Raw genomic sequence first — 21,791 nt, 5'->3', positions numbered from 1 at the left:
TCCCAGAGCGAACACAACCAATAGCTTCCGTCGCCAATTTCTTGTCCCTATAAAATTACCGCCACAGGTAACAAGTTGTTAACGTAACTGCTGTTTCGTGTATCCTAATACACCAAGGAGTCACCATCAAGGAGATGCCACGCAAGTCCGCCATTTGCGGTTTACCGTGCTTGCTCCTCAGGTCTCCTTAGATCCCCAGGCTTGACCATCCCCTGAGCGGCTGCCCTGGCTTAGCCTGCACCATGCGTCTCGCGCTCACCCGCTCCTTCAAACTATCTAGAGTGGCGGAAAGGGCTCGGGAGCTGCCCTGTGTGATAAACAAGGCCTTGATCATGCGATTAGAACCATGCACTTTTAGCAGCCGGACGAAACGTTGTAAGTGCGGTGTTGTAGTATGGCACTCGGCCACCTGCACCCGGTTGAGAACAACCATGAGCATCGGCGGCCCGTGGGCAAGCAGGGACTCTATGAGATCCAAGGCAACGGATGCGCTGGCAAAGACCCATCTAGGCTCGCAAAGACGTGCGTCTCGAAGATCTGCGCTGCTGCGTTGAGCTCCTCGGGGAGTATCTGGATGAGCTGTCCGGCGAGGCTGTAGAGCATCGCAATCAAGACCTTCTCCTGTCGAGACATGCCGCCCGGCTCCTCTGCAGCGTAGGTTCTCTTTGGGGTGAACGAGACGCATGGGACGGGGTTCTCGCCCTCCAGTGCTACTTCGCAGAGCAGCACTGCAGCGGCCGAGAGCTGGCGCTCTGCCGGGGAAAACGCCGCCGGACCCTCAACCCAGAGCAAAGAGGAAGAGGAGTCCCCCATCCATTTAGTCATCTTGTGGGCGACCTCGGAAGGCAAGTAGGATTTGGAAATGGCGCCGCTCGACCTCAGGGCTTCAGACCTCCCATCTTCGAAGTAAGGCTTCAGATAGGGCGCTGACATCTCCTGAATCTCTGCCCGGGTGTAAAAGAATGCCGCATCGGAAGCGCCGGATACTTTCACGTTATTGCTATTAGACCATTGCATCAAGCGTGGATGGCATTCCACTCACCGTCAGCCATGTCACCATGAACTTCCGTTATATCCCCACCACCCCCAGAAACGCGTTGGTATGATAGAAGCTTTTTGCTCTCTATGGTCAACACACCCCCTGGAGAATATCTTTTTTGATCTTTGTGATGTTGTTAGTTGTGGGACTGAGAGACAGTAATTCATATGTAACCGGTACTTTGGGCTCTTACCCTGCTGCGCTTGGCCGTTCGCGATGAGTGTTCTCGTGGCATTTTGACCCAGGATGAGTTTCAAGTTCTCATTCACGTCCTTGAGTGCTGCCGTCGGCGCAAAGAAGTCTTTTCTACTCTTTTCCGCGGCTGCCAACAGTCGCTCTGCCACTTTCTCGGTGGCGGATTCCACGGCTGAATTCACCGCGGACTCCACCATGCTCTGGAGACCCCGATAGGTGTCTTGTACTGCCTGGTATGTGTCCCGGACGGTGAACTGCGTCGCCTGCTCGGCCTTGAGCCTGATGCGACCCAGGGCCTCTTGGACCTTCTCGGTATTCTTTAGGATGTCCTCGGCGTAGTCTAGCCGAAAGGATTTGGTAAACCGTCGTTTGCGGACCCCATACCAGTCCATCGCATCGAAGAGCAGGCTAAACACGGCGACATAGAGCTCGACAACGAGAAGCCTCATTTCCGGCGTATCCGATACCCTGACACTCGAACCTACTGTTGCGAGATCCTTGGCGATCTTTTCTAGGGCTTCCGAGAACAGCTCGGCTATCTTTTTGTGGTTTACAAACGCCTGTAATCGTGTGAGAGTGCTGCCTACCCAAATTTAATGGAAAAAAAAAAAAAAAAAAAAAAAAGAAGGGAGGGAGGGGAGGGGGGGGGGGTTGCTCACCTTGGTTATTGATGTCAGCACGCCGGTGATCAGACACGTGTACTTGTCGTCCCTGGGGACGATACTGAACAGATAGGAATGGTTATCCATGGTGTTCATGAAGTTCTCAATGGCGGATTTTATCTTGCCGACGCCGGATCCCTTCTTGTGCTCCCAGGCTGCTTCCGCGTCCTGGGCTGCTCGTAAGAGGCCACCGATGCGGGGCGGATCCTGATCCTCGTTGAACATCTCGTCCAGCTGTAGGTCGGCATGCTCAGTGTTGAATGCTTTCCATCGTTTTGCAATTCCTTGTTTTGCCCTGTCAAGGCGGAGCAGTGCGTGATCGGTGTAGCATCCTTGGGATTGCAGCCACGTGGACCAACTCTCCTCTCGCTGTCGCCGTTCTTCTGCGATTTCGTGCCGGGCATTCGCACCCAGAGCCTGGCTCAGCGGATCGCTGGGTCTCTCCTCTGCCACGATAAGGCTGTACCTCCGAACCACCCTGTGGAGGGCGGGGTCTAGCTCCTCGGTATCCATGTCTGGCTGGGCAAGGGAGTGGTGATTTCTGGAGAGACGCAATTGACGGTACAATAAGAATGCCGTGGATTGCATTTCCATTGCAATGTACAGACCAATTGATGGCCAATCGGCTACCATTGGTCGCCGAGAGGCAGCCTGCCTGGGGTAGTACAAGCTATCCCGGAGACGTCTTCAAACGGGACGAGCGGCAACCTGGAGAATGGAGTCGTCTCCTGCGTAATATCGGTAACCGGCAGATATTCACGTCGCAGCCTTGTCCCCTCACTCGCCCCCAGATTTGGTTTTTGGTGGAGCGGTTCTCGCTTGGCCTGCATCCCGTTCCTTCTCGTTGAGCCAGTGGCATGCTGTCGTCAACCTCTCTGCTTTCAGCCCCAGATGAATAGTAAAGCCTACGCACGAATTGCCGAGAAAGAGAGGAGATCCATGCATTTTTGAGGGGTGCCTAGATGAAGCAGTCCAAGAAATGGTAGTGTTCTAGAGAAGTCGGTTGGGAGCGCCGGAGAGGTACTCACCGGATTAGATCTATCTGCCCCCCTTCCCCCAACTGTTCCGTTCGTATTTGCTCAACCAACCAAGACCTTCCCTGCTTTGATATTCTCCGTGATCCTAGCCAAGACCTTTCCTCTGTGGTTCACAACATTACACAACAACGAAGACGACGGAGGGAGGAGCTTCGTCTCGGTTGTAGTGCTTGCCCACTCAGTACCTAAGCAACGCCATCTCAGGCTCCACTGGAAACGGCAGGTAACAAACAACATCATGTCGGACCCAGAACAGAAAGGACCCATCCGTGCTCAGGAGGGCGAGTCTCTACTTACTGTGCCGGAGACCGACACATTTGAGGCTGCCCCTTCCAACTCGTCCTCCAGCAGCGACAGCAACCTCCCGCGGCCAACTCCACTCTCCTCTACAGACCCCCACCGCAGGGCGACGAGTTTACTGAAACCATCGACACAGGACCGAGTTGACAACCACGAAACGAAGACGTCGATCTCAACGGCCACGCTCTACTGTCCGGAAAATGGTTTCCCGCACTCGAACCTGCTTTGCTTCGGTATCATGAAATGTCCGTCGTGCAGCCAGAATCTCGCCAGGGTCGGCCCGCCACCCAAGGCCTCATGCTGTGGCCGGAACGGAGAGGACGGCAATAGCCCGGGTAGTAAAGGAACGGACCCAGACAATTGCGAAGTGCACCAGGACAAGGACATAAACAACGACGCCCAGCCTGATGACGAGGCCGAGACCGAAGAGGATGAGGAAGACGAGATGTGTAAAATCCCCGAAACACCTCAAGGTGGGCCACAGTGTTGAATACCGTGACCTCGGCGACCACCTCATCACGTCCGAAGACTGGGACCGCCCTTTCCGACTCTCGAGAGAACGGAATCGAGCCCTCAGAAAAAGCCTAACTAGAAACAAAGAGACGGTTTTCAACACCATCACGGTGCTGCACACCACTGTCCCCGCCGACTCGGCTCGAACCTTCTTCGAAGTAAACAGGCTCCTAGCGGAGGGCCCCATCATTGGAAACCCGCAGATATCCGTAGCCGTCAAATACACCAAGATTAACATTATGTCCAGCCTGTTTATCGACGCCCTCAAATCGGTCCTGTCGTACGACACGCAGGACAAGCTTGAGAGCGGCAATTTGGATCTCAACGAGCCCTTCTGCATCATTGGCCATCACCTCGAGAGACTCGAGAAGTACACGCAGCAAGTTGATAATGCGGACAGCACCAAAACCATCGCAAATGGAACCGGCGAAGGCATCGCTGCCGCTGGCTCAGCTGACGAGACCGGCTCGGTGGCCCGCGAAACTCGCATTCACGTGAGGCTCGTCTTGAGCTTCGTCAGCAAGATTCTCAAGGATCCCATCACCAAAGAGCGCGAGCGCTACGCACGGAAGGAACCAGTTTGCACCTTTCGCATGATGTGGTATCTCTTTCGACCGGGAGACCCCGTGTATGTCAGGTCGGATGAGGCCGAAGATGCCTACGTCGTGGACTCGGTGGAGATGGAGAAGTTCTCCCTCTCTTCAACCGACGTCAACTGCGGCTGCATCATCAACCTTTGGTATCTCGACTTCAACGGCCAGTACATTTCCCGAGCCCGCCACAAGGCATACATCCGGCCGTTCAAGGGGGAGAGACGCATCACGTCGTTGAGCGTGGTGCCCTACCAGATCTGGGACCAATCAGACTCTGGCAGCCTCCGTACCTCGCTGGAAGAGAGGGGGAGGAAATGGGTCGACCACTTGATGGGAAAACAGGTCGAGTACCGAGGCGAGCCGTTTAATCCGGGCAGGAAAAATGGTACGCGAAGCTTCTTCCAACAACCCGAAGCAGATATGTAATTTCTAACAAAATTTCCTCGTAAGGTCGAGGGCCGAGCGTACGCCGATCCCGCTTCCTATTTATGGCATCGAGGGAAACACGCCAGACTGTGCGTTTATCAACCCTACGTCAAACATCGCGGCCTGCGACTGTAGTGACTGCACCGAGGCCCGGAAGAAGCAGTCAAAGCTACTTCACACACCTGAAGTGACCTACGACAGTCTCAGCGTCAAAAACATCGGCAATTTCGTTGACGACTCTGGCCGCCGCATCGCTTACATGCTCTGTTCCCGGAAACTCAAAGGATTTGTGTTTGGCACCCGTGTCTGGGGTACGTACGAGGAAGTTCCCGTATCTTATAGGATAAATCCCTGCTAACCATCTTGACGCCCAGAAACGCTCGACATTCGATACTGCCATCCTGTCAAACCGGACAAGAATCCATTTGGCCGGCTCGTCATGCCCAATGAGCGCAAGATGATGATCAAGGCCTTGGTGTACAAGTATACCGACCCGGAGTACGCCGGCGGCAGCTCGCAGGTCTGGGGTGCCGACTTTATCAAGAACAAGGGCGAGGGTTTGGTCTTTCTCTTGCATGGAGGACCTGGGGTTGGGAAAACCTTTGTAAGTTCCCCGTCAACTGCTCAGCCCAGTGCGCAGTATGCTGACAACACCTTTCTTTGGGAGGGATAGACTGCCGGTTCGTCAGGTCCCATTAACCCCTCGGGGACACCTGCGGGTCCTAGCTCTGCGTTTCGTGTTGCTGACAAAATCGCAGAGTGCATTGCTGCGTTCGCGGGGCGCCCTTTGCTAGCCTTGACATGCGGCGACATTGGTACCGAAGAAGTCCAGATAGAACTGAAACTGCGTTACTGGCTCCAGCTTGCCCATAAATGGGGCGCCGTGATGCTGATCGACGAGGCAGACGTCTTCCTCGAGAGGTGTCAAGATGGCGATCTGAAACGAAACAGTCTTGTCTCGAGTAAGAAACGTTGTGTCCCTCATCCTGATCCCCGGGTATCTGACCTTAGCAAATACTTCATACATAGTCTTCCTTCGCGAGATCGAGTACTATCAAGGCATTCTCTTCCTCACCAGCAACCGTGTTGGAAAGTTTGATGACGCCATTGTTTCTCGCATCCACGTTATCGTGCACTACCAGGGTCTTGATGATGAGTACCGTGAGAAGATCTGGAACCAATTCTTTGATAAGCTGGAGAAGGAGCGGGGCTCCACCATGAGAATCGAGAAATCGGCACGGCGCTACGTGTTGGAAAACAAACGGATGGCCCAGATGAATTGGAACGGGCGAGAGATTCGGAACGGTACGACTAGCCGCTACTGCGCACGCATCATGACATGCTTGACTGATATACTGCCAGCCTTCCAAACGGCCGTCGCGTTGGCTGAGTATCGATTCCATACAAAGCCCAAGTCTGAGAAGGCAGAGGGCGACATTGCCACGCTGGAGGAGGAAGATTTCAAGCAGATTTGCGACATGACTATCAAGTTCAAACAATACTTGGCCGAGGTGTATGAAGGGTCTGACGAGGAAGCAAGGGCTGCGGCGGATAAGGCTAGAGTGTGAGTTACAGAGGAGAGAGCTGAGCGTGTTGGCTTTGGGTGTGTTTTCCCGCTAACGTGATTCACACAGGCCCTGGCCAGCCATGGACCCTGACCACCCTCGTTTAGCCTGAGCCAGCCACAACACCATGGATATCATCGACTCACGGTGTACGCTTCATCTACAGATTCCCTAAGTCAACTCCACGCCCAGCTCTTGGTGCAGCTAGGTCTCTCGGCTCAACTTAGCAAGAACTACTTGTCCAATGTCCCAACTTGCATCTAGCGGGACCGGGTGGGTATCATCACCCTCACTTCCCCTCCGCCGTATAACCATTGTGGTAGACACTGTGGGGACCTACTACCACACGGTTGCCGTTTGCGATGGAGAGGACGCTTAGCCTTCGTCTTCCCCAAATGCGCGTAAGTCGTGGCGTTGGTGAGGATCTGTCCTCGTTGTTTGGAGGCGAAAACAGGCAGCGGTAATGGCACTGGTCTGCGGACGTCTCGGCAGGTAATGGGCGCTTATAACCGGCACTTGGGAAGACCGTTGCACGCCTGGATTGCTAGTTACTGAGCAGAGCTGGAGATGGGAACCGTGGTATGTAGGGCACGCATAAGAGTATCCGGATATAACTCGGGATGAGGTAGTCTTGGGATGGCCTACGCCTTGGCACGGTGATGTTGGACGTACGAAGATTCTATTCGACAATTGGGTTTGGGGTAGTGGCAGGAGATGGATGCCGGGAAGCTCAGAGATTGGTGGAAAGCGACGAGATGAGGGGAAAAGCTGCAGTCAAGGTTGGTATGTACTGTACGCGCGTACAAGCTGGCCTTGATTCAAAGGCCTTGGGTGACACCTTTCGAAGCATGACTTGTGAAGATGCAATTGCCGGCTCGTAAAGGGGCAATCTCATAGGCTTCGGTATGCATCCTTTGGGCAGGCCAAGGTGCCAATCATTGGCAAAGCCAACGGGCCCGAGTCGCCTCGGCACGACAACCTGCCGATTGCCCGAGTAGAATGCATGCATGTCCATGTCAAACAAACAAGGCGAGCATCGACTCCTTTTGCATCCCCGAGATCTGTTTTTGCTCTGGCCAACTCGATAAAGCGCTGATCGCTGGGGTATAAGACGGGACTGACTCTGGTCGTGAGCCCCGTGACCTCCTCCCCGCATCCCCTCACTGTTGGAACCCTCATGCGGCCGGGCTATAGTGTATTATTAGACAGTCGCAGCCGTTGGAGAGAGTAGCACCTGCGAACCCTTTACCCACGGTATCCCATACCCGGCCAACCCCGCGTTATTGCTTCCAATCTCCACCCTCGAAATGCATGTCATGTCGTGGAACAACGGGGGCGTTTAGATGCGGCACGCTTGATTGACCAACCTACCATACTCAATACCCTTGTCTCCTGGCATCCGTCTCTCACACCCTTGCCCCCTCGGACGTGAGGGGGTGTCCTGGCGGGGCGGCGTTTCGATCCGTCCCTGGTCCCTTTCCCACATCCGTGCCACCCACATCTGGTGGCGCTCCCACTAACGCAGAGGGATCGCGCTAATGTAGGGTGAGGCCATGCAACCAGGGCGTGGCGATTCTGGAGAAGTGGGTAAAGCTCATCTATCGAGTTGAGCACTAGTCTCGCACGTGTAAGGAAGTCCACGTTGACAAGCACCCACCCGGGAACCACGGAGTGGACGTCTTACCTCCCCGGGTGGTGGGTTTGGGAAGCAAGTGTCGGATAAAGACGACCGGTCAACAGCTCGGACTCGGATTCAGGCGCTTCCTATGCAAGATATACCCTTCATGCTGCCGCCTCCCCAAGGTCCGAGGAAGGGACGGACTGTCCGGTAGCCACTTGTATCTGCCGATGGGTTGTACAGCGTAGAGAATGCTTGAGACGAGCTGTAAGCGTGGCAGGGATGGAGGGTCTGTGAGGCTCGCGGGCCAGTGCCATATTAAAGCCGGTCTGGATCCGCCTGCACGAGTACTGCAACTCAAGCACGAGCTATTCGATCCGGACTATCGAGTGCGAGCTATCCGTCAGGGTTTAGGTGTTAGGTTGTAGCTTTGCCCAAGGTAGTAGATCGAGACGTAACAGTGTTGTTGGAGCGGGCCCCAATCACAGGCCTCAGATCATCTCCCAGCTGCATTGCCGTCAACATCGGCCTTCTTTTGCATCCCGGCAGAACCGTCTAAGCTGCCGTCACACAGGCAAGCTCCAGAAAGAGGGAGGGGTTCCCAAAGATGCATACGCATACGCGGTTCGCGTCTCAGGGACTCGGATCAGCAGGAATGAGGAGAACGCATGCTGATGTGCAGGCCGGCGCCTGATGAACCACAGGCATTGGCCAACCAGACGTGCATACGTCCATGAATGACCGTGGGATTGAGAGGGGTTTGAAGTCCTGCTCTGTATCGATGGTGGAGAGGGGCGGTAAACGGCGGGGGTTGCTCGGCAAGTCTAAGACGGCAAGGTGTTATGAGTACATAAAGAGGCGACGGTAGCGTCAGCGGCTCTGGTGCTTGAGCTTTGTCCTAGCGAGTAGCCTGTCTCGAAGGCATCCTCTCGATCTAGAACACCGTCGAAACCGGGATACATCATTGGTGGGGTCAAGATGTCGCCGCTGCCAGAGGAGTTCGACATCATTGTGTGTGGTGGTGGGAGCTGTGGTTGCGTGGTGGCAGGGAGGTATGAACCAACGAGACTGTGGTCATCCGTCTCGGGTTGTCCTGACATTTTGCTCCTCTCTTAGACTGGCCAATTTGGATCATAACCTCAAGGTCTTGCTCATTGAGGCTGGAGAGAACAATCTTAACAACCCATGGGTCTTTCGCCCGGGCATCTTCCCCCGGAACATGAAGTTGGACTCCAAGACGGCGACATTCTATGAATCTCGACCGTCGAAATGGCTCAGTGGTCGAGGTGCCATTGTCCCTGCTGCCCACATTCTTGGCGGCGGGTCCTCTATCAACTTCATGGTACAGATTGAGGGCGCGTAGCAGGAGATCCGGTGCTGACCTCAATTTCAGATGTACACTCGCGCATCTGCATCCGACTATGATGACTTCCAGGCCGAGGGTTGGAAGACAGAGGAACTCCTGCCGCTGATGAAGAAGCATGAGACGTACCAGCGTGCTGGACACAACCGGGATACACATGGATTTGAAGGCCCAATCAAGGTCTCCTTTGGCAACTAGTAAGACGGATTTCTCCTGCATCAGTGGTATGTCCTGGGATAACAGCTGACACCTCTCGATAGCACGTACCCTATCAAGGACGACTTCCTCAGGGCCGCTGAATCCCAGGGCATCCCCGTCGTGGACGATCTTCAGGACCTCAAGACCGGCCATGGCGCCGAGCACTGGTATGTTTCATTCAGCCTTGGGAACTATGGCCTCACACAGAGCCGCTCCATTTGATTGCACATGAAGCGAACAACAGAGCTAACTCCGACGCCAGGCTCAAGTGGATCAACCGTGATGTAAGTGACTAGGAGCCTGAATCCGTCAGGGAAGCCACTCATAATGTTGTGCTTAGACCGGTCGTCGCAGCGACAGCGCTCATGCCTACATCCATGCCACCCGCGCCGTCCACTCGAACCTGTATCTTGCATGCAACACCAAGGTTGACAAGGTGATCATCGAGAACGGACGAGCTGTTGCTGTCCGGACCGTGTATGTTTACCGCATCGCTTGGGTCTCAGCCCCGCTTGACTTCGAGTTGCTAACAAGAGCGCAGTCCAACTAAGCCCATGGGTGATGTGCGTGATTGCGAAGCGTTGGCCCCACCCCTTGCCCTGCGACTCACTGACGGTTGTGTGGTTTCAGAACACCGGTGCTCGCATCTTCCGCGCTCGCAAGCAAATTGTTGTGTCGGGCGGCACTATGTCATCCCCCCTGATCCTGCAGCGATCCGGCATTGGTATATCTGGCCCTGGAGCGGTACCGAGGAGCTCCAACGCTGATAAACTGTTTAGGCGACCCCGACAAGCTCCGCCGGGCCGGAGTCAAGCCCATCGTCGACCTTCCGGGCGTTGGTCTCAACTTCCAGGACCACTACCTGACCTTCTCCGTCTACAGGGCCAAACCCGGCACGGAGTCGTTTGATGACTTTGCCCGCGGTGACCCGGAGGTGCAGAAGCGTATGGCCAATTTTCGGGCCCCCTAACTCGTAGCATCGCTGACCGGCCCAGGTGTCTTTGAGGAATGGAATATCAAGGGCACTGGTCCCTTGGCTACCAACGGAATCGAGGCTGGTGTCAAGATCCGCCCAACCGAATCGGAGCTGAAGGAATTCGAATCTTGGCCTACCCCCCACTTCAAATCCGGGTGGGAATCGTATTTCAAGAACAAGCCCGACAAGCCCGTGATGCACTACTCCGTGATCAGCGGGTGGTTTGGTGACCACATGTTGATGTGAGTGTGGTCTCAAGGGCAGGGGGCCCATCGCGCGCTGCTCGGTGCTGACGGCTAGACAGGCCTCCCGGAAATTTCTTCACCATGTTCCACTTCCTCGAGTACCCATTCTCTCGCGGGTGGACGCACATCACGTCGCCAGACCCCTACGCCGTGCCCGACTTTGACGCCGGCTTCATGAACGACGAGCGCGACATGGTTCCGATGGTTTGGGGCTACATCAAGTCCCGTGAGACGGCCCGGCGCATGGACGCCTATGCCGGCGAGGTCCAGGCCATGCACCCCTTCTTCGACTATGATTCGGAGGCGCGTGCCTACGACCTCAACCTCGAGGACACCAACAAGTATGCTCTGCCCGGCAACATCACGGCGGGCATCCAGCACGGCAGCTGGACCAGCCCTGTCCCGGGGCCGGATGAGACGCCCGGGAAGGGCATCGTGACCAGCAGCCGCAAGGAGAAGAGGAAGGAGCTCAAGTACTCGAACAAGGATATCGAGGCCATCGAGGAGTGGGTGAAGCGTCATGTGGAGACGACGTGGCACTGTCTCGGCGTAAGTGATGGTCCCTTGGGGACGGCTTTAGGAAAGGGGGAGACTGACTGATTTCGTGTGTTCCAGACATGCTCCATGGCGCCGAGGGAGGGCAACAGCATCGTTAAGCACGGAGTGCTGGACGAGCGCCTGAACGTGCACGGCGTCAAGGGCCTCAAGGTGGCCGACCTGAGTATCTGCCCCGACAATGTGGGCTGCAACACGTAAGTACTCGAACGGCAGAGATGTGGACCCAGCCCAAAGTAACATGCCATCCAGGTACTCGACTGCGCTCCTGATCGGAGAGAAGGCGGCGGTGCTTGTCGCAGAGGATCTCGGCTACTCGGGCGAGGCGCTCGACATGAAGGTCCCCGATTACCACGCACCGGGTGAGAACCGGCTGGCTTCGAGGCTGTAACTGAGAGAAATGCGGTGCCGGCAGCAGGAGGATGATTTTGATGCGTTCCTTTCTTAATTTCGCTCAAGTCCGCCTGACCCTCTTTCGCACGTTCTCGGCGGCTGGACAGGTACGCGACTTGGTAGGTACGCTTGGATGCGGGATCGATAGTATGCTCGAGATGTCAATCAGTACTGGAATTTATTTTGCGCTCTCTAGTTCTTGTGATGGATATGATGGTAAGAATTGCTGATGTGTTGTTTCCGGGACCAGGCAGCAATGGAGCACTGTCCTAATCACAGCTGCCGGATAATGTTGATTATGGCCCGGACGGCGCCTGCAGCATGGAACAAATTACCTGACCTATCTTATCTATTGTAACTAATGGTGGGACATCCTTTCACTCCATTACCATCTAAACCCACTGTTTGCAACACTCCGCGTGCACCCAAAATTCACTAACTCTTTCGATCATTTCCCGGGAGCCTGCGCGGCTTGCTTCTCCAGGTCTTCCAGCTTTACCATAAACTCCCGCGCGCTTTCGGTTCTGGCACTGTCAAACCCGGCATACCAGCGCAGCAGCTTGACCGCAAGCTCGCCATAGCTCCTGGCCATCTTGAGGTCCCCCATGGTCAGGTAGACGTTGGCAATGATGCTGTACAGGTCGCCAATCTGACCTGTCATGCCCTCCTTTACGACCAGATCTTCCACCTCCGCCGTTGCCGCGCTCACCTTTTCGGGCGTGTGGCTGGCCGGGTTGTCTAGCTCTTCGAGGATCTTCTGGATTCTGCTGCGTTGGCGGTCCGAGATCTCGATTGCCCGGTCGTTGCTGCAGAGAGCGCAGGAGCAGTTGAAGCCCCAAAATTGGATCAGTTCCCGGCGGTCCGTCGAGAGAATGTTCAGAGGCGTATCTGCGGGAGAGGTAAGCAACAGTTACTAAATATTAATTACGTGGTTAAACTGACAACTTAGCGACAGCTCTTCGCCCGGCTCGATGTCCTTGTACGCCACGACCTCCATCACCAGGGTCTTGGTGGAATATCGGGTGAAACAGCTACATCACGGTTAATGGTTAGTCGTTACCTTGCGACTGACTTCGTGGTGAGTATATAGGCTGGATGCTAACTTTGGTTTGCACGCATGGTTGATCCTCTGCGTATCCGTTAGCAGGTCCGGTCGCTTCACAACGCGTAGCGCTGACATACCGCAATCTCCGGATACAATCCCGAGTGGGACACCCCATCAACCGAGACATCGAATGTGTTTGTCTTCATGATGTCGTCTAGGATGTATCCCTTTCCCTGTCGAGCCAGATACCGCATCTCCTCCTGCTCCTTGGATGGCAGCTGATTCGCCGCGCGGTGAAGCAGTTTCAAGACGTTTTGAGGACCCCAGCGTCCTGACTCGGACAATTGCAGCATGATGGGCAAGCCGAGCATCAACACTCGGTTCTTGGCGATGAACTCCGTAGCGATGACACCAAATCCTTTTCCGGGCAATTCTTTGACTTCAAACGGTTTCGGCCCGTCGGCCTTGAACGGAGATCCTCGCTCATTCTCGAGCCAGGGGATGTCGGGATCGTGTAGAAGGCTAGCCACGCCGGCAGCCACCTCGGGTGTAGTGATAATGCTAACTCCTCCCCCGGCCCAGTGGTTGAACGTCGTGAAAGTACAGAGCTTCGATCCTCCGTTCTTCTTGGGTCCTAGACAAGCCGGCGGTATTGACCACGGGCGCCAGCTGCCGGTGATAACCGCGGTGTCATTGTCCACAAGTGGTGGGCAGATCAGTTGATCCGACCGAGGTGTCAACGGACCTGCAATGTTGTTGGTGCATTGCGAAATAGCCTGGCCGTCTAGGATATGTGATTGAACCCAGACTCGTTGAGTTGTAAGGAGGACGTAGAGGAGACTATAGGTGATGAACCGCGGCATAGTGCAGACTCGGCCGTTTGCAACCTAGGATGAAAAAGTCGGCGGAGTTGCGGAATTTGTTAACACGGAGTGTGTAAGCTGAGGTCAGGTCAGCACCCGCCGTCTAGCTGAGATGTCGCCATGGTGGCCTAGACCTCCAGCGGGTACGGATCGTGGGAAAATAACAGCTGCCAATTAAGGGATTCGAGTTTCAAAGTTGCAATAGACACTTTAACCCCTTTAACAAAGATATTAGCCGGCGGTTAGTGAGCCTCCTCTTACCCACCATAGTGCGATCTTCACCGCGTTCGGCATTCGTCTTGGTTGAATGTACGTAGGGCTAAATTCAAGTATCGTGTGGACCATAAGAACTGCGTGTTTGGTTCGAATCAAGTACGACGGCGGGATGAGCACTACGCTGCTGACCAAGCCCGTTGCATGGCAACTGATATACGACGTTGGCTATGGCCAATGATTGCATGAAAAAGAAACCGCGCGCGTGGGCCTGCAACGCTGATATTAAAGCAAGTATATTCGTCGCGGGAACCCTCATGAACTGGTGCTGAAGTAATAGTTCTCCCAGAGGTACTCGTAGTCCTCCAGAATGCCCGCCAGCAAGCCGGGCATCCGCCGCCGCACCCCAGCCACCATGCCCTTGGTGACATTCTCGTAGAAGGCGCCCCGCATCGCCCACCAACCCATAGCCCAGCCGCGCCGGCTCCATTCCTCCCGCTCCAGCGGCGTCGTCCGTAGTCCGCGATCCCGCAGCTGCCGTGCGGCGAGCTCCACTCCCACTCCGAGCAGCCATGGCGTCCACGCCTTGCGCTTGTTCTTGCTGCGCGCGAGCGCCACCGCAAAGATCAGCGGCGCTAGAATATGCAGGATCTCGGCCGCCTGTGCCGAGCCCTGCAGTCTGTTTAGTAGCTTCGTCGCCGGTTTTATGTCGTCGGCCGTCAGCACCCGTGCAAGCAGGTAACCGCTGGTGTCGCCTGGCGCGGGAAGCGAAGGGAGCGACATGCCGGTCCGGGGCATCGTCCATTCGCCGTTGGGCCCCAGCTGTGATGAACTCTTGAGCGATGAATCATGGTGTGCTGACCCGTTTGCGTATGCAAACCCGTTAGCGGCCCCGTTCCGGTGCTCGTCCTCGTCCTCCTCCTCCGCCGCGAGGAATTCCGCTTCCTCCGCGTCCTCGGCAGGTTCATCGTGTACCGGCTCCCGCTCGGGTAGCACGGGAGTCACAAGCGGCCGCGACTTTGTTATCCGCAGCAGCAGCAGCTTGCAGACGGCCTTGATGGCTTCGAGAAGAATCACGGCGTGCCAGCGGATGCGCTCGCCGCGCCGCTTGGCCGCCATCTCGCAGAGCAACTCGACATAGTTGACTATCTGCAGCACGTAGGCGACGCGCCGGTAGAGTGCGCTCTTAACCGTCCAAAAGCGTGTGTACCGGCTATGCGCGGAGGGGTTCTGCGAGAGGGAGGGCAGGGGCAGTTTCGAGAGCGTGAGCGCCCGCCGGAGGAGGCTATCATGGTAGAGCGAGAGGAGCTGGACACCGCTGTGGATAGATTCCGAAGCGATCTCAGCGTCACGGAAGCGGCCTGGAGACGGACGCGACGATTAGTTTTCCGCCGGCTGTCCGATTGCTGTGGTGGGCTAGCTTACCGGGGATAATGTAGGTCAGCGAGCGTAGCGTCGACTCGATCTGTGACACTTGATGCGCATTCTTGGTGATGAAATCGTCGTACATCTGCAGCCACCCCGGCGGCATCGACCGGATTGATTTGGGGTGGGAGCGCCCGGGTTGGGAAGAAGGGCGGGTCTGATGATGCATGCCAGAGGGGCTCGCCATCGGAAAACGTGATCAAGTCGGATGGAGAGACATATGTTGGAAGCAATTAATTGTCTTGATTTGTTGGGCGTGTGAGCGCTGCGCTGTGCATGGCAGATGGCGGGTGAATTCGATGGTTATCTCGTGGACTTTGGGGTGATTGAGGGAATGACGGAATTCGTCACTGGGCGTTTGGCTTGGGGAGTTGATGTTCACAGGTGCCCCCATGCCTCGGCACACGCGAGCGCCAACCCGAGTCTGGGAATGCTCGGGCGGGCGGGCGCCTCAGACAGGGGGTGGGGGGCTGCTGGGCTGCTGGGTCTGGGGAACAGCCAGGGATCGCTTCATCCGCCAATCACTTCCACATCTCATCCAACATGGAACAATCCTTTGCTCTTCTACAAATAGTCAACAAAATCGTAGGTAATCGTCGGCTAATTCACGGCAGCGACCGCATGCGAGCTTTATGATTGATCCGTCCGAACTTCACCACCGTCCCGTTTCAATTGACAATACGGCCGACCCTCCTGCAAAATTTCCGGCCCCCAAACCTCGCTCTTCCCAGGATCAGAGCTAATTAAGACCTCGCCGCTCTGAACCTCGCAATCCTCGCTTTCGCCGACGCGATGACTTTTTCCTCGTCATAGATTGATGTCACACTAGGGTGGACCGAGACATTTTCTAGCCAGTTGACAAAATTGGGCGCCTTTTCCGGGAGGGATGCGTATAGGCTGCCGGGGAACACCCCGACCTTGACGAACGTGATGAGGCGGATGGCGAGTGAACCAGTCAGCACCTGCTATATGTTAGCATTGAACAGGGGCTACGATGAACGGGAATAAATACAAGGCGGCATACCTCAGCAAGTGTGAGCTTGTCGCTCCCACCGAAAAACGGGCTTGCATCAGCGAGCAGCGGCTCGATCTCATTCACAAGGGCCGCGACGGCTCTCAGGGAAATCGCCTCCCTGTCCGCGTCGGTCGTGGCAGAGTAGAGACGGATCAGCGTGTCATGGACCTTGGAGGCGTACGTGTCCGCAAAGAAAGCAATTCGCGCACGGCGAAGCGCGCCACCTGGTGCGTTGGAAACGGGCACCAGATGCGACGGGTATATGTCGGCAAGGAACTGCGCGACGACGGCTGATTCTGTGATGATCTCGCCGTTGAAGGACAGGGCTGGGACCAATCCACGTGGGTTGATCTTGAGGTATTCAGGAGTCCGCGGCGTGTCGAGATCGATGATGACCTCCTCAAACGGGACCTTGAGCTCCTCGAGAGCAATGTGAGCCCGATGCGCCCCTGGTCAAATGCTAAGTCAATCAACTGCCTTTGCACCTAGGGCTAGAACTAGCGGGCATCTTGCTCACATGGGCAGCGGTGATTGGTGTAGAGGATGATCTTGTCTTGTGCCATGGCTTCCGGGCTGCTGGTTGCTAATGACTGAGCTTCGGAGGATCGATGGAATGCACAGATAGGGAGCCCTAGATGTTTCTTCTTTGGCTCTTCCAGCGGATAAAGCGTCACTGGAACTGGGACGTTTGTTGATATATACCTTACATTAGCAATGGCGTCATTGATGGCGCTATCCTAGGTACGCAAACTTCCAGAGATGGTGGCATCCATGGGCGGGGTCCTCGGCTGAGGTGCCTGGGCGCCAGCTCAAACTCGCCGATAATGCCGACACGTCGTGGGGGGCCCAGTCGGCTATGATTCTTTAGCGCAGAATTAATAATTGTACAGTCCCTGTACCATCAAGCTGACTCCGCTCCGTCGCCTTGAGGTAGTTATAGCAACGCAAGTCGCAAGCGGCAAACCACCGTGCCTGTTCCAGTTGTTCCAGTCGGTACTTAACCTTCGTAATTACTGCCTGCGTGCTTTTACAAGATTAAAAAGTTCAAAGGCTAATTTTAAGCTTGACTGTGATTATCTCTCTCTATATACCCATGCGGCCCAAACGGAACCGTTGTCGGTGGGCTTGAGCTATGCACGGCGTGTTGACTCGGACTTCATTGTTGATATTTAGCATGAGACAAGCCACGGTTGGCTTCAGCAGGTCGGGTCTGACCATTCGTGTGCCGGTATGTTAGATCCTCCGAGCGCCGACTTGCTTGGTCAGTTGACAAATCATTACATTCTATCTGTCGGTTTGCTTAGCAATCAACTGCACAAGGCAGGTTTGCACGTATCCCAATGCTCTAATGGTACTGCCGAAAGCGGGCTGCAAATAGGTCGGGCCGTTGGCGATCTAACTCGTAGAAATTCGCGTCATCGATGCGAGATTTTGTGTTTTTTCCAGGTATTGGAAATCCTTCAGGTATTCGCGATGTTTCCCGCACATCATAGGTTGTATATGTCCGGCCAGAGTCTGCCCGGTCGGTAGTTGGACCTACATTTCCCAGTTGAGAACCAGGATGGTAACGTGGAGATTGTCGTCATGTCGTGTAACGGGGCAATGAGCCGATGACACACGGCTGCTAGTTCGCCGGAGTCTACTGGACCTGCTTTGGAACTCTACGTTATTGGCAAGGCATGGCATCTCATATGAAGGGTTCTACATGAGCTTACGAAGGAAGTGCCGGATACATACATACCTCGTGACCAGGGTACGACTACCGTCTCTCCGCTGGAAGGAATCCCGATACGTTACATACTCGAGAATTTTGGCTGCGACGTCATTCTGCGCCCGCTCCAACACGACTGCCTCTCTTGGTCTCAACAGGTGACGGTTCGACAACTCCAATCAGGCTTTCCGCGAGCCCCTCCCGACGCATCGCCAAACGTTTATCGCAACCCCAGTGCATTTCGATTCGCGATACACCTCAACATCTACTCAATGGATTCAGCGCCAGTCAGTAACACCCAGTGTCTCGGCGTTGAACAGCCAGACCTTGCCTTGTCCATCGAATCTGCCCATACGGCTGAGACACACGCTGGCCATGAATGGCGAAGCACTTTGGAACCCTTGGTCCTGTGGCCCGCTTTTGCTTGCCTCTTCACGGTTGCCAGCTGCGACTTTATCACGAGACGCCTCGGCGATACCTACCCGTTCAAGGAACGCAGCCGCAACGGAGGACATGGCGCTTTAAAGATAGTAACGTCGGCGGCCGGAATATGTTCCTCGGATATTACGGGATTGATCCGCGGCTGGCATCGCAGGGTTTCTTCCTAAGGAGCCGCCGCGTTCTTTTGAAGCTCGCCACGTCTTACAATTCACCAGAGGCATTGCGCTTGACGCAAGAGTTTCGAGAGGCCTGCTTCGTTGTCTTTCTCCTCGCAGGGCATAACTTTTAAGAGGTAACACATTCTCAAGGCACGATTTCGCCTCACTATCGATGACACACTGAGTCTTAATTGGAACATTCTAGGCTACCGCATTCAAGAGGTGCTATCAACAGTACTTCGCCCCTCAAATCGGAAGACGGACGGTGCGTTTCGTTGAAGAATGGTTGAATGGTGTGGATCAGCATGGGGAGCGTTGGCTGCGTGTAGGACAATGGACAGAACAATCAGCATGATTTCTCAGTGAGGAGCGGGCAGGGCGTGAGTTGTGGGCAAGTAACTGATGGGAACTCACTGGCAGCTTGATCTGGGACAGCGCAACAAATTTATGCGGTCTCTTTCAAAACCAGCGCGCCATACATTACGTCGTGAACACCATGATCTGCCCTCCATGTAAGCCTTGATCGTCTCATGTTCAGATTAGCGGTTGGGTTGAGATTTTGTCACAACCTTACTCGCGAGTGACTCCTGCAAGTAGTGTACTGTAATGCCCTCTGAGAAAGGGGAAAATGTGCCAAGCTGCGCCAGAAAACTTCGGGAAGCAACCCCGCACCAAGCGCGACCCTCCGGAGCCCCCCACTCTACAAGTGGGGACAATGTCTAGGATGATCGGCACTGCCTGCTTGGTCTGATTGGGCGATCGCATCCGAAAGTTTGTTGGACGAATGGAAGTTATGCACGGCCTGCTCGGAGGGTGACCCACAAACACAACTGGGCTGCAGCCAGAGATGTCAGATTTCTCCGGTTCTGTTATCACCTCTAAACGAGACATGTCAAATCTCTCCCACTCGGGTCTGACTGGATTTGCTGTTTTTATACAGCTGGCTCCATACATTGAGAATACAGACGTGATTGTCGCATGCGTCGAGATCAAAACTCCCACCAAGCCGCGCCCCTGAACCGCACATCGGGCATCACAAACTTGCGAGTGCTGATCGGGCACCTATCTCTTTTCAGGTAAGGCTTGTATGTATCTACTGCCGAACGCGGCCGAGTCTCCCATAGCCCACTACGGTAACCAGCCCCCGGGGCCCGGTTAATTTTGTTTTATTCTTTTTATCTTTTTAGATAGCATAAGCGGCTGACAGATTCGCTGGCTCGCGGTTGACGTCGATTGCCAGTGCATACCCAAGCCGGGATCGAAAAGATCCCGCGGGGGTTAGTAAAGCGAAGTCCCAGGAATTAAATAGTTCAGCTCCACTGCGCAAGTCTCCTGGCTCCGGATCCGCTACCAGACCAACTCCGGCAACTGAGATCGGATCTCCGGACAGCAGACACCCAACTCATCTCCATTAAATGGGAATCCATGGGCTTATTCGTCGGGGGACTGGAACGTTCTAAGACGTAATCCCATCGGGTAGACTAGCTGCCGTCTCATAAGCTAAGTACTAATGGAACCACAGCTTGCATTCCCCGCCGTGTGACCTACTGTCAACAGTTGAAGGAAACAGCATGCTGCATGCAGGAGGCTACAGTGGGATCGAGCCCCTAAGCCGTACTAGCCTATCCCGCCATAATGCCCAGCACCAACTCAACAAGCTCATCAGCATCCCACGCTCTCATGCAGAAACCTCCTATCACAACCCCTGGAGGTGATTGGCTTGGTATATTGCACCCGCATGCCCCATCATGTCCGAGGTTACCAGACATGGTATAGTTTGAGACTTGCGCATTGCCTAATCAACGATCACGTACACACTGGCGCCACTTCCAAGCAGCCCCATCGACTGTATGATGCGGGACGCAATATCGCTTCGTATATGCTTTAGAACAAACTAACACCCGGGGACTCATTCCGGTACAGATCCATTCCACTCTTACGACTGAGCCGCGCATTGCACGCAACGTGATAGGAGCACGGATGCGGCGTTGCGAATGGGTAGGTGGGGTGCTTGGGTTGATTCGAGGCCGCCCAGCCCTGCGGTTGGCCGACAGCGGGCCGGCACAGCACCGAGAACCCCCAATACCACCCACCCGGACGCGGTTCCATTGGGGACTGACGACGGAATCCCACAGTGGTGGGTTATTGCGAGAAAGATGTCTACGGCCCTGAGCTACAAGGCTGTATATCTGGAGCTTGCACATAAAGTCGGGAGTTCGGCAGAGTGCGAGACCAAGCGACGGAGACACGTTACTCTGCTCCTCAGTTGTTGGACCCCTGAATCGCCTTTCAGCCCCTGTGCCGGCGCTACCACTAAATCCTCATTGACCTGGCTTATTATCTTCTCCCTGCCTATTCTCAGGGTAGACTGGGCCAATCTCCCGCTAAGCGCCGAGAGTCACACGACGCCAAAAACCACCGCTCCAGCATAAGGGCGCACCCCCTAGACCCAATGGCGGACAAGCCCTGCGCACATTACTACACCCACGGCTGCACTAATATGGTGCCCGGGAATGATGGAGATCTCTGCGAGGCCTGTCAAAGGGAATGATTGGTTGCGCCCCCAAAAACGAGTTCGGTAACGGTCCGGGGGAGGTCAAATCACTTTCGCCACGACCCCCGGCCGGGAACCGCACCCGGCGCACGATTCTAGAAACAACCTACCTACCCTTAGTTGCTCCACGCGCCGTCATGGCGGCGCATTCCTTCGGCAACACATCTTTCTGTCTTCTCGAAATGACCGGCTAAACCTCTGGACGGGAGAGCATCCATTTTCATGATCAATGGTTCGCGGGAAGCCCCTGGCATATTTCACGCGCGCAATTTTACCCCCCTTTGGTGATTTCCTTACTTTGCCTGGACAGTGTTAGAACGGCTGAAACATGTCCGCCTGCCGGTAATGGAACTTCTCGTAATGTCGATGGAGAAGTCAGACGTGGGCCGGGCGGAATACGATAATATTCGCCATGCGATTTCTATTTACTGGTAATGGTGATGAAGACGAAAAAAGGGGGTGTCGTTTCTTCTCGGTTATTTACCCATCACGGACTGGCGGACGATGTACATAAATGATTAGAGGCCGGAGCGGACTGAAAGTGATTTAATTAAAAGCTGATCTCAGCACACTCTGAGGGTTTGGGACAAATGACCGGTCTATAGGTACCTTGATTGGATGACTTCTAATTAGTCCATATTCCTGCTATAGGAATGATGGGAACTGCTGATGGATATTTAGATCACAG

The 21,791-nt window shown here is 55.0% G+C and overlaps 6 protein-coding genes across 6 annotated transcripts; 2 read left to right on the top strand and 4 right to left on the bottom strand.

The window, feature by feature from the left end:
• Window positions 1–465: 465 nt before the first annotated feature.
• On the bottom strand, window positions 466–2,409 carry MFIFM68171_02648 (Exocyst complex component Sec10; the record flags this gene model as incomplete). The annotated part of the gene is made up of 3 exons (XM_071058070.1): window positions 466–986; window positions 1,233–1,794; window positions 1,894–2,409. The coding sequence occupies 3 exons, from the start codon at window positions 2,407–2,409 to the stop codon at window positions 466–468; spliced, it is 1,599 nt and encodes a 532-aa protein (XP_070914171.1).
• Window positions 2,410–3,171: 762 nt separating this feature from the next.
• Window positions 3,172–6,333, top strand: MFIFM68171_02647 (uncharacterized protein; the record flags this gene model as incomplete). Its single annotated transcript, XM_071058069.1, has 8 exons — window positions 3,172–3,706; window positions 3,834–4,724; window positions 4,852–5,076; window positions 5,140–5,369; window positions 5,439–5,445; window positions 5,524–5,727; window positions 5,795–6,070; window positions 6,128–6,333. The coding sequence occupies 8 exons, from the start codon at window positions 3,172–3,174 to the stop codon at window positions 6,331–6,333; spliced, it is 2,574 nt and encodes an 857-aa protein (XP_070914170.1).
• Window positions 6,334–8,926: 2,593 nt separating this feature from the next.
• Window positions 8,927–11,676, top strand: AOX1 (Alternative oxidase, mitochondrial precursor; the record flags this gene model as incomplete). The annotated part of the gene is made up of 13 exons (XM_071058068.1): window positions 8,927–9,000; window positions 9,065–9,290; window positions 9,342–9,508; window positions 9,572–9,676; window positions 9,772–9,793; window positions 9,850–9,986; window positions 10,051–10,072; window positions 10,140–10,233; window positions 10,289–10,453; window positions 10,505–10,727; window positions 10,790–11,279; window positions 11,346–11,482; window positions 11,538–11,676. 13 exons carry the CDS (start codon window positions 8,927–8,929, stop codon window positions 11,674–11,676), a joined length of 2,001 nt encoding a protein of 666 aa, XP_070914169.1.
• Window positions 11,677–12,126: 450 nt separating this feature from the next.
• On the bottom strand, window positions 12,127–13,586 carry MFIFM68171_02645 (SET domain-containing protein; the record flags this gene model as incomplete). Its single annotated transcript, XM_071058067.1, has 4 exons — window positions 12,127–12,566; window positions 12,621–12,709; window positions 12,782–12,807; window positions 12,861–13,586. 4 exons carry the CDS (start codon window positions 13,584–13,586, stop codon window positions 12,127–12,129), a joined length of 1,281 nt encoding a protein of 426 aa, XP_070914168.1.
• A 528-nt stretch (window positions 13,587–14,114) lies between these two features.
• On the bottom strand, window positions 14,115–15,411 carry MFIFM68171_02644 (Peroxisomal membrane protein PEX16; the record flags this gene model as incomplete). Its single annotated transcript, XM_071058066.1, has 2 exons — window positions 14,115–15,160; window positions 15,225–15,411. 2 exons carry the CDS (start codon window positions 15,409–15,411, stop codon window positions 14,115–14,117), a joined length of 1,233 nt encoding a protein of 410 aa, XP_070914167.1.
• Window positions 15,412–15,967: 556 nt separating this feature from the next.
• On the bottom strand, window positions 15,968–16,802 carry MFIFM68171_02643 (Glutathione-S-transferas-like protein omega 1; the record flags this gene model as incomplete). The annotated part of the gene is made up of 3 exons (XM_071058065.1): window positions 15,968–16,186; window positions 16,249–16,688; window positions 16,757–16,802. The coding sequence occupies 3 exons, from the start codon at window positions 16,800–16,802 to the stop codon at window positions 15,968–15,970; spliced, it is 705 nt and encodes a 234-aa protein (XP_070914166.1).
• Window positions 16,803–21,791: the final 4,989 nt, after the last annotated feature.

The sequence above is a fragment of the Madurella fahalii genome (assembly GCF_045866475.1).
Source record: "Madurella fahalii IFM 68171 DNA, scaffold_1, whole genome shotgun sequence".
In the NCBI taxonomy this organism is placed as follows: domain Eukaryota; kingdom Fungi; phylum Ascomycota; class Sordariomycetes; order Sordariales; genus Madurella; species Madurella fahalii.
The sequence above is the reverse complement of the archived record's forward strand: the minus strand, read 5'-3'. Positions and strand labels throughout refer to the sequence as shown.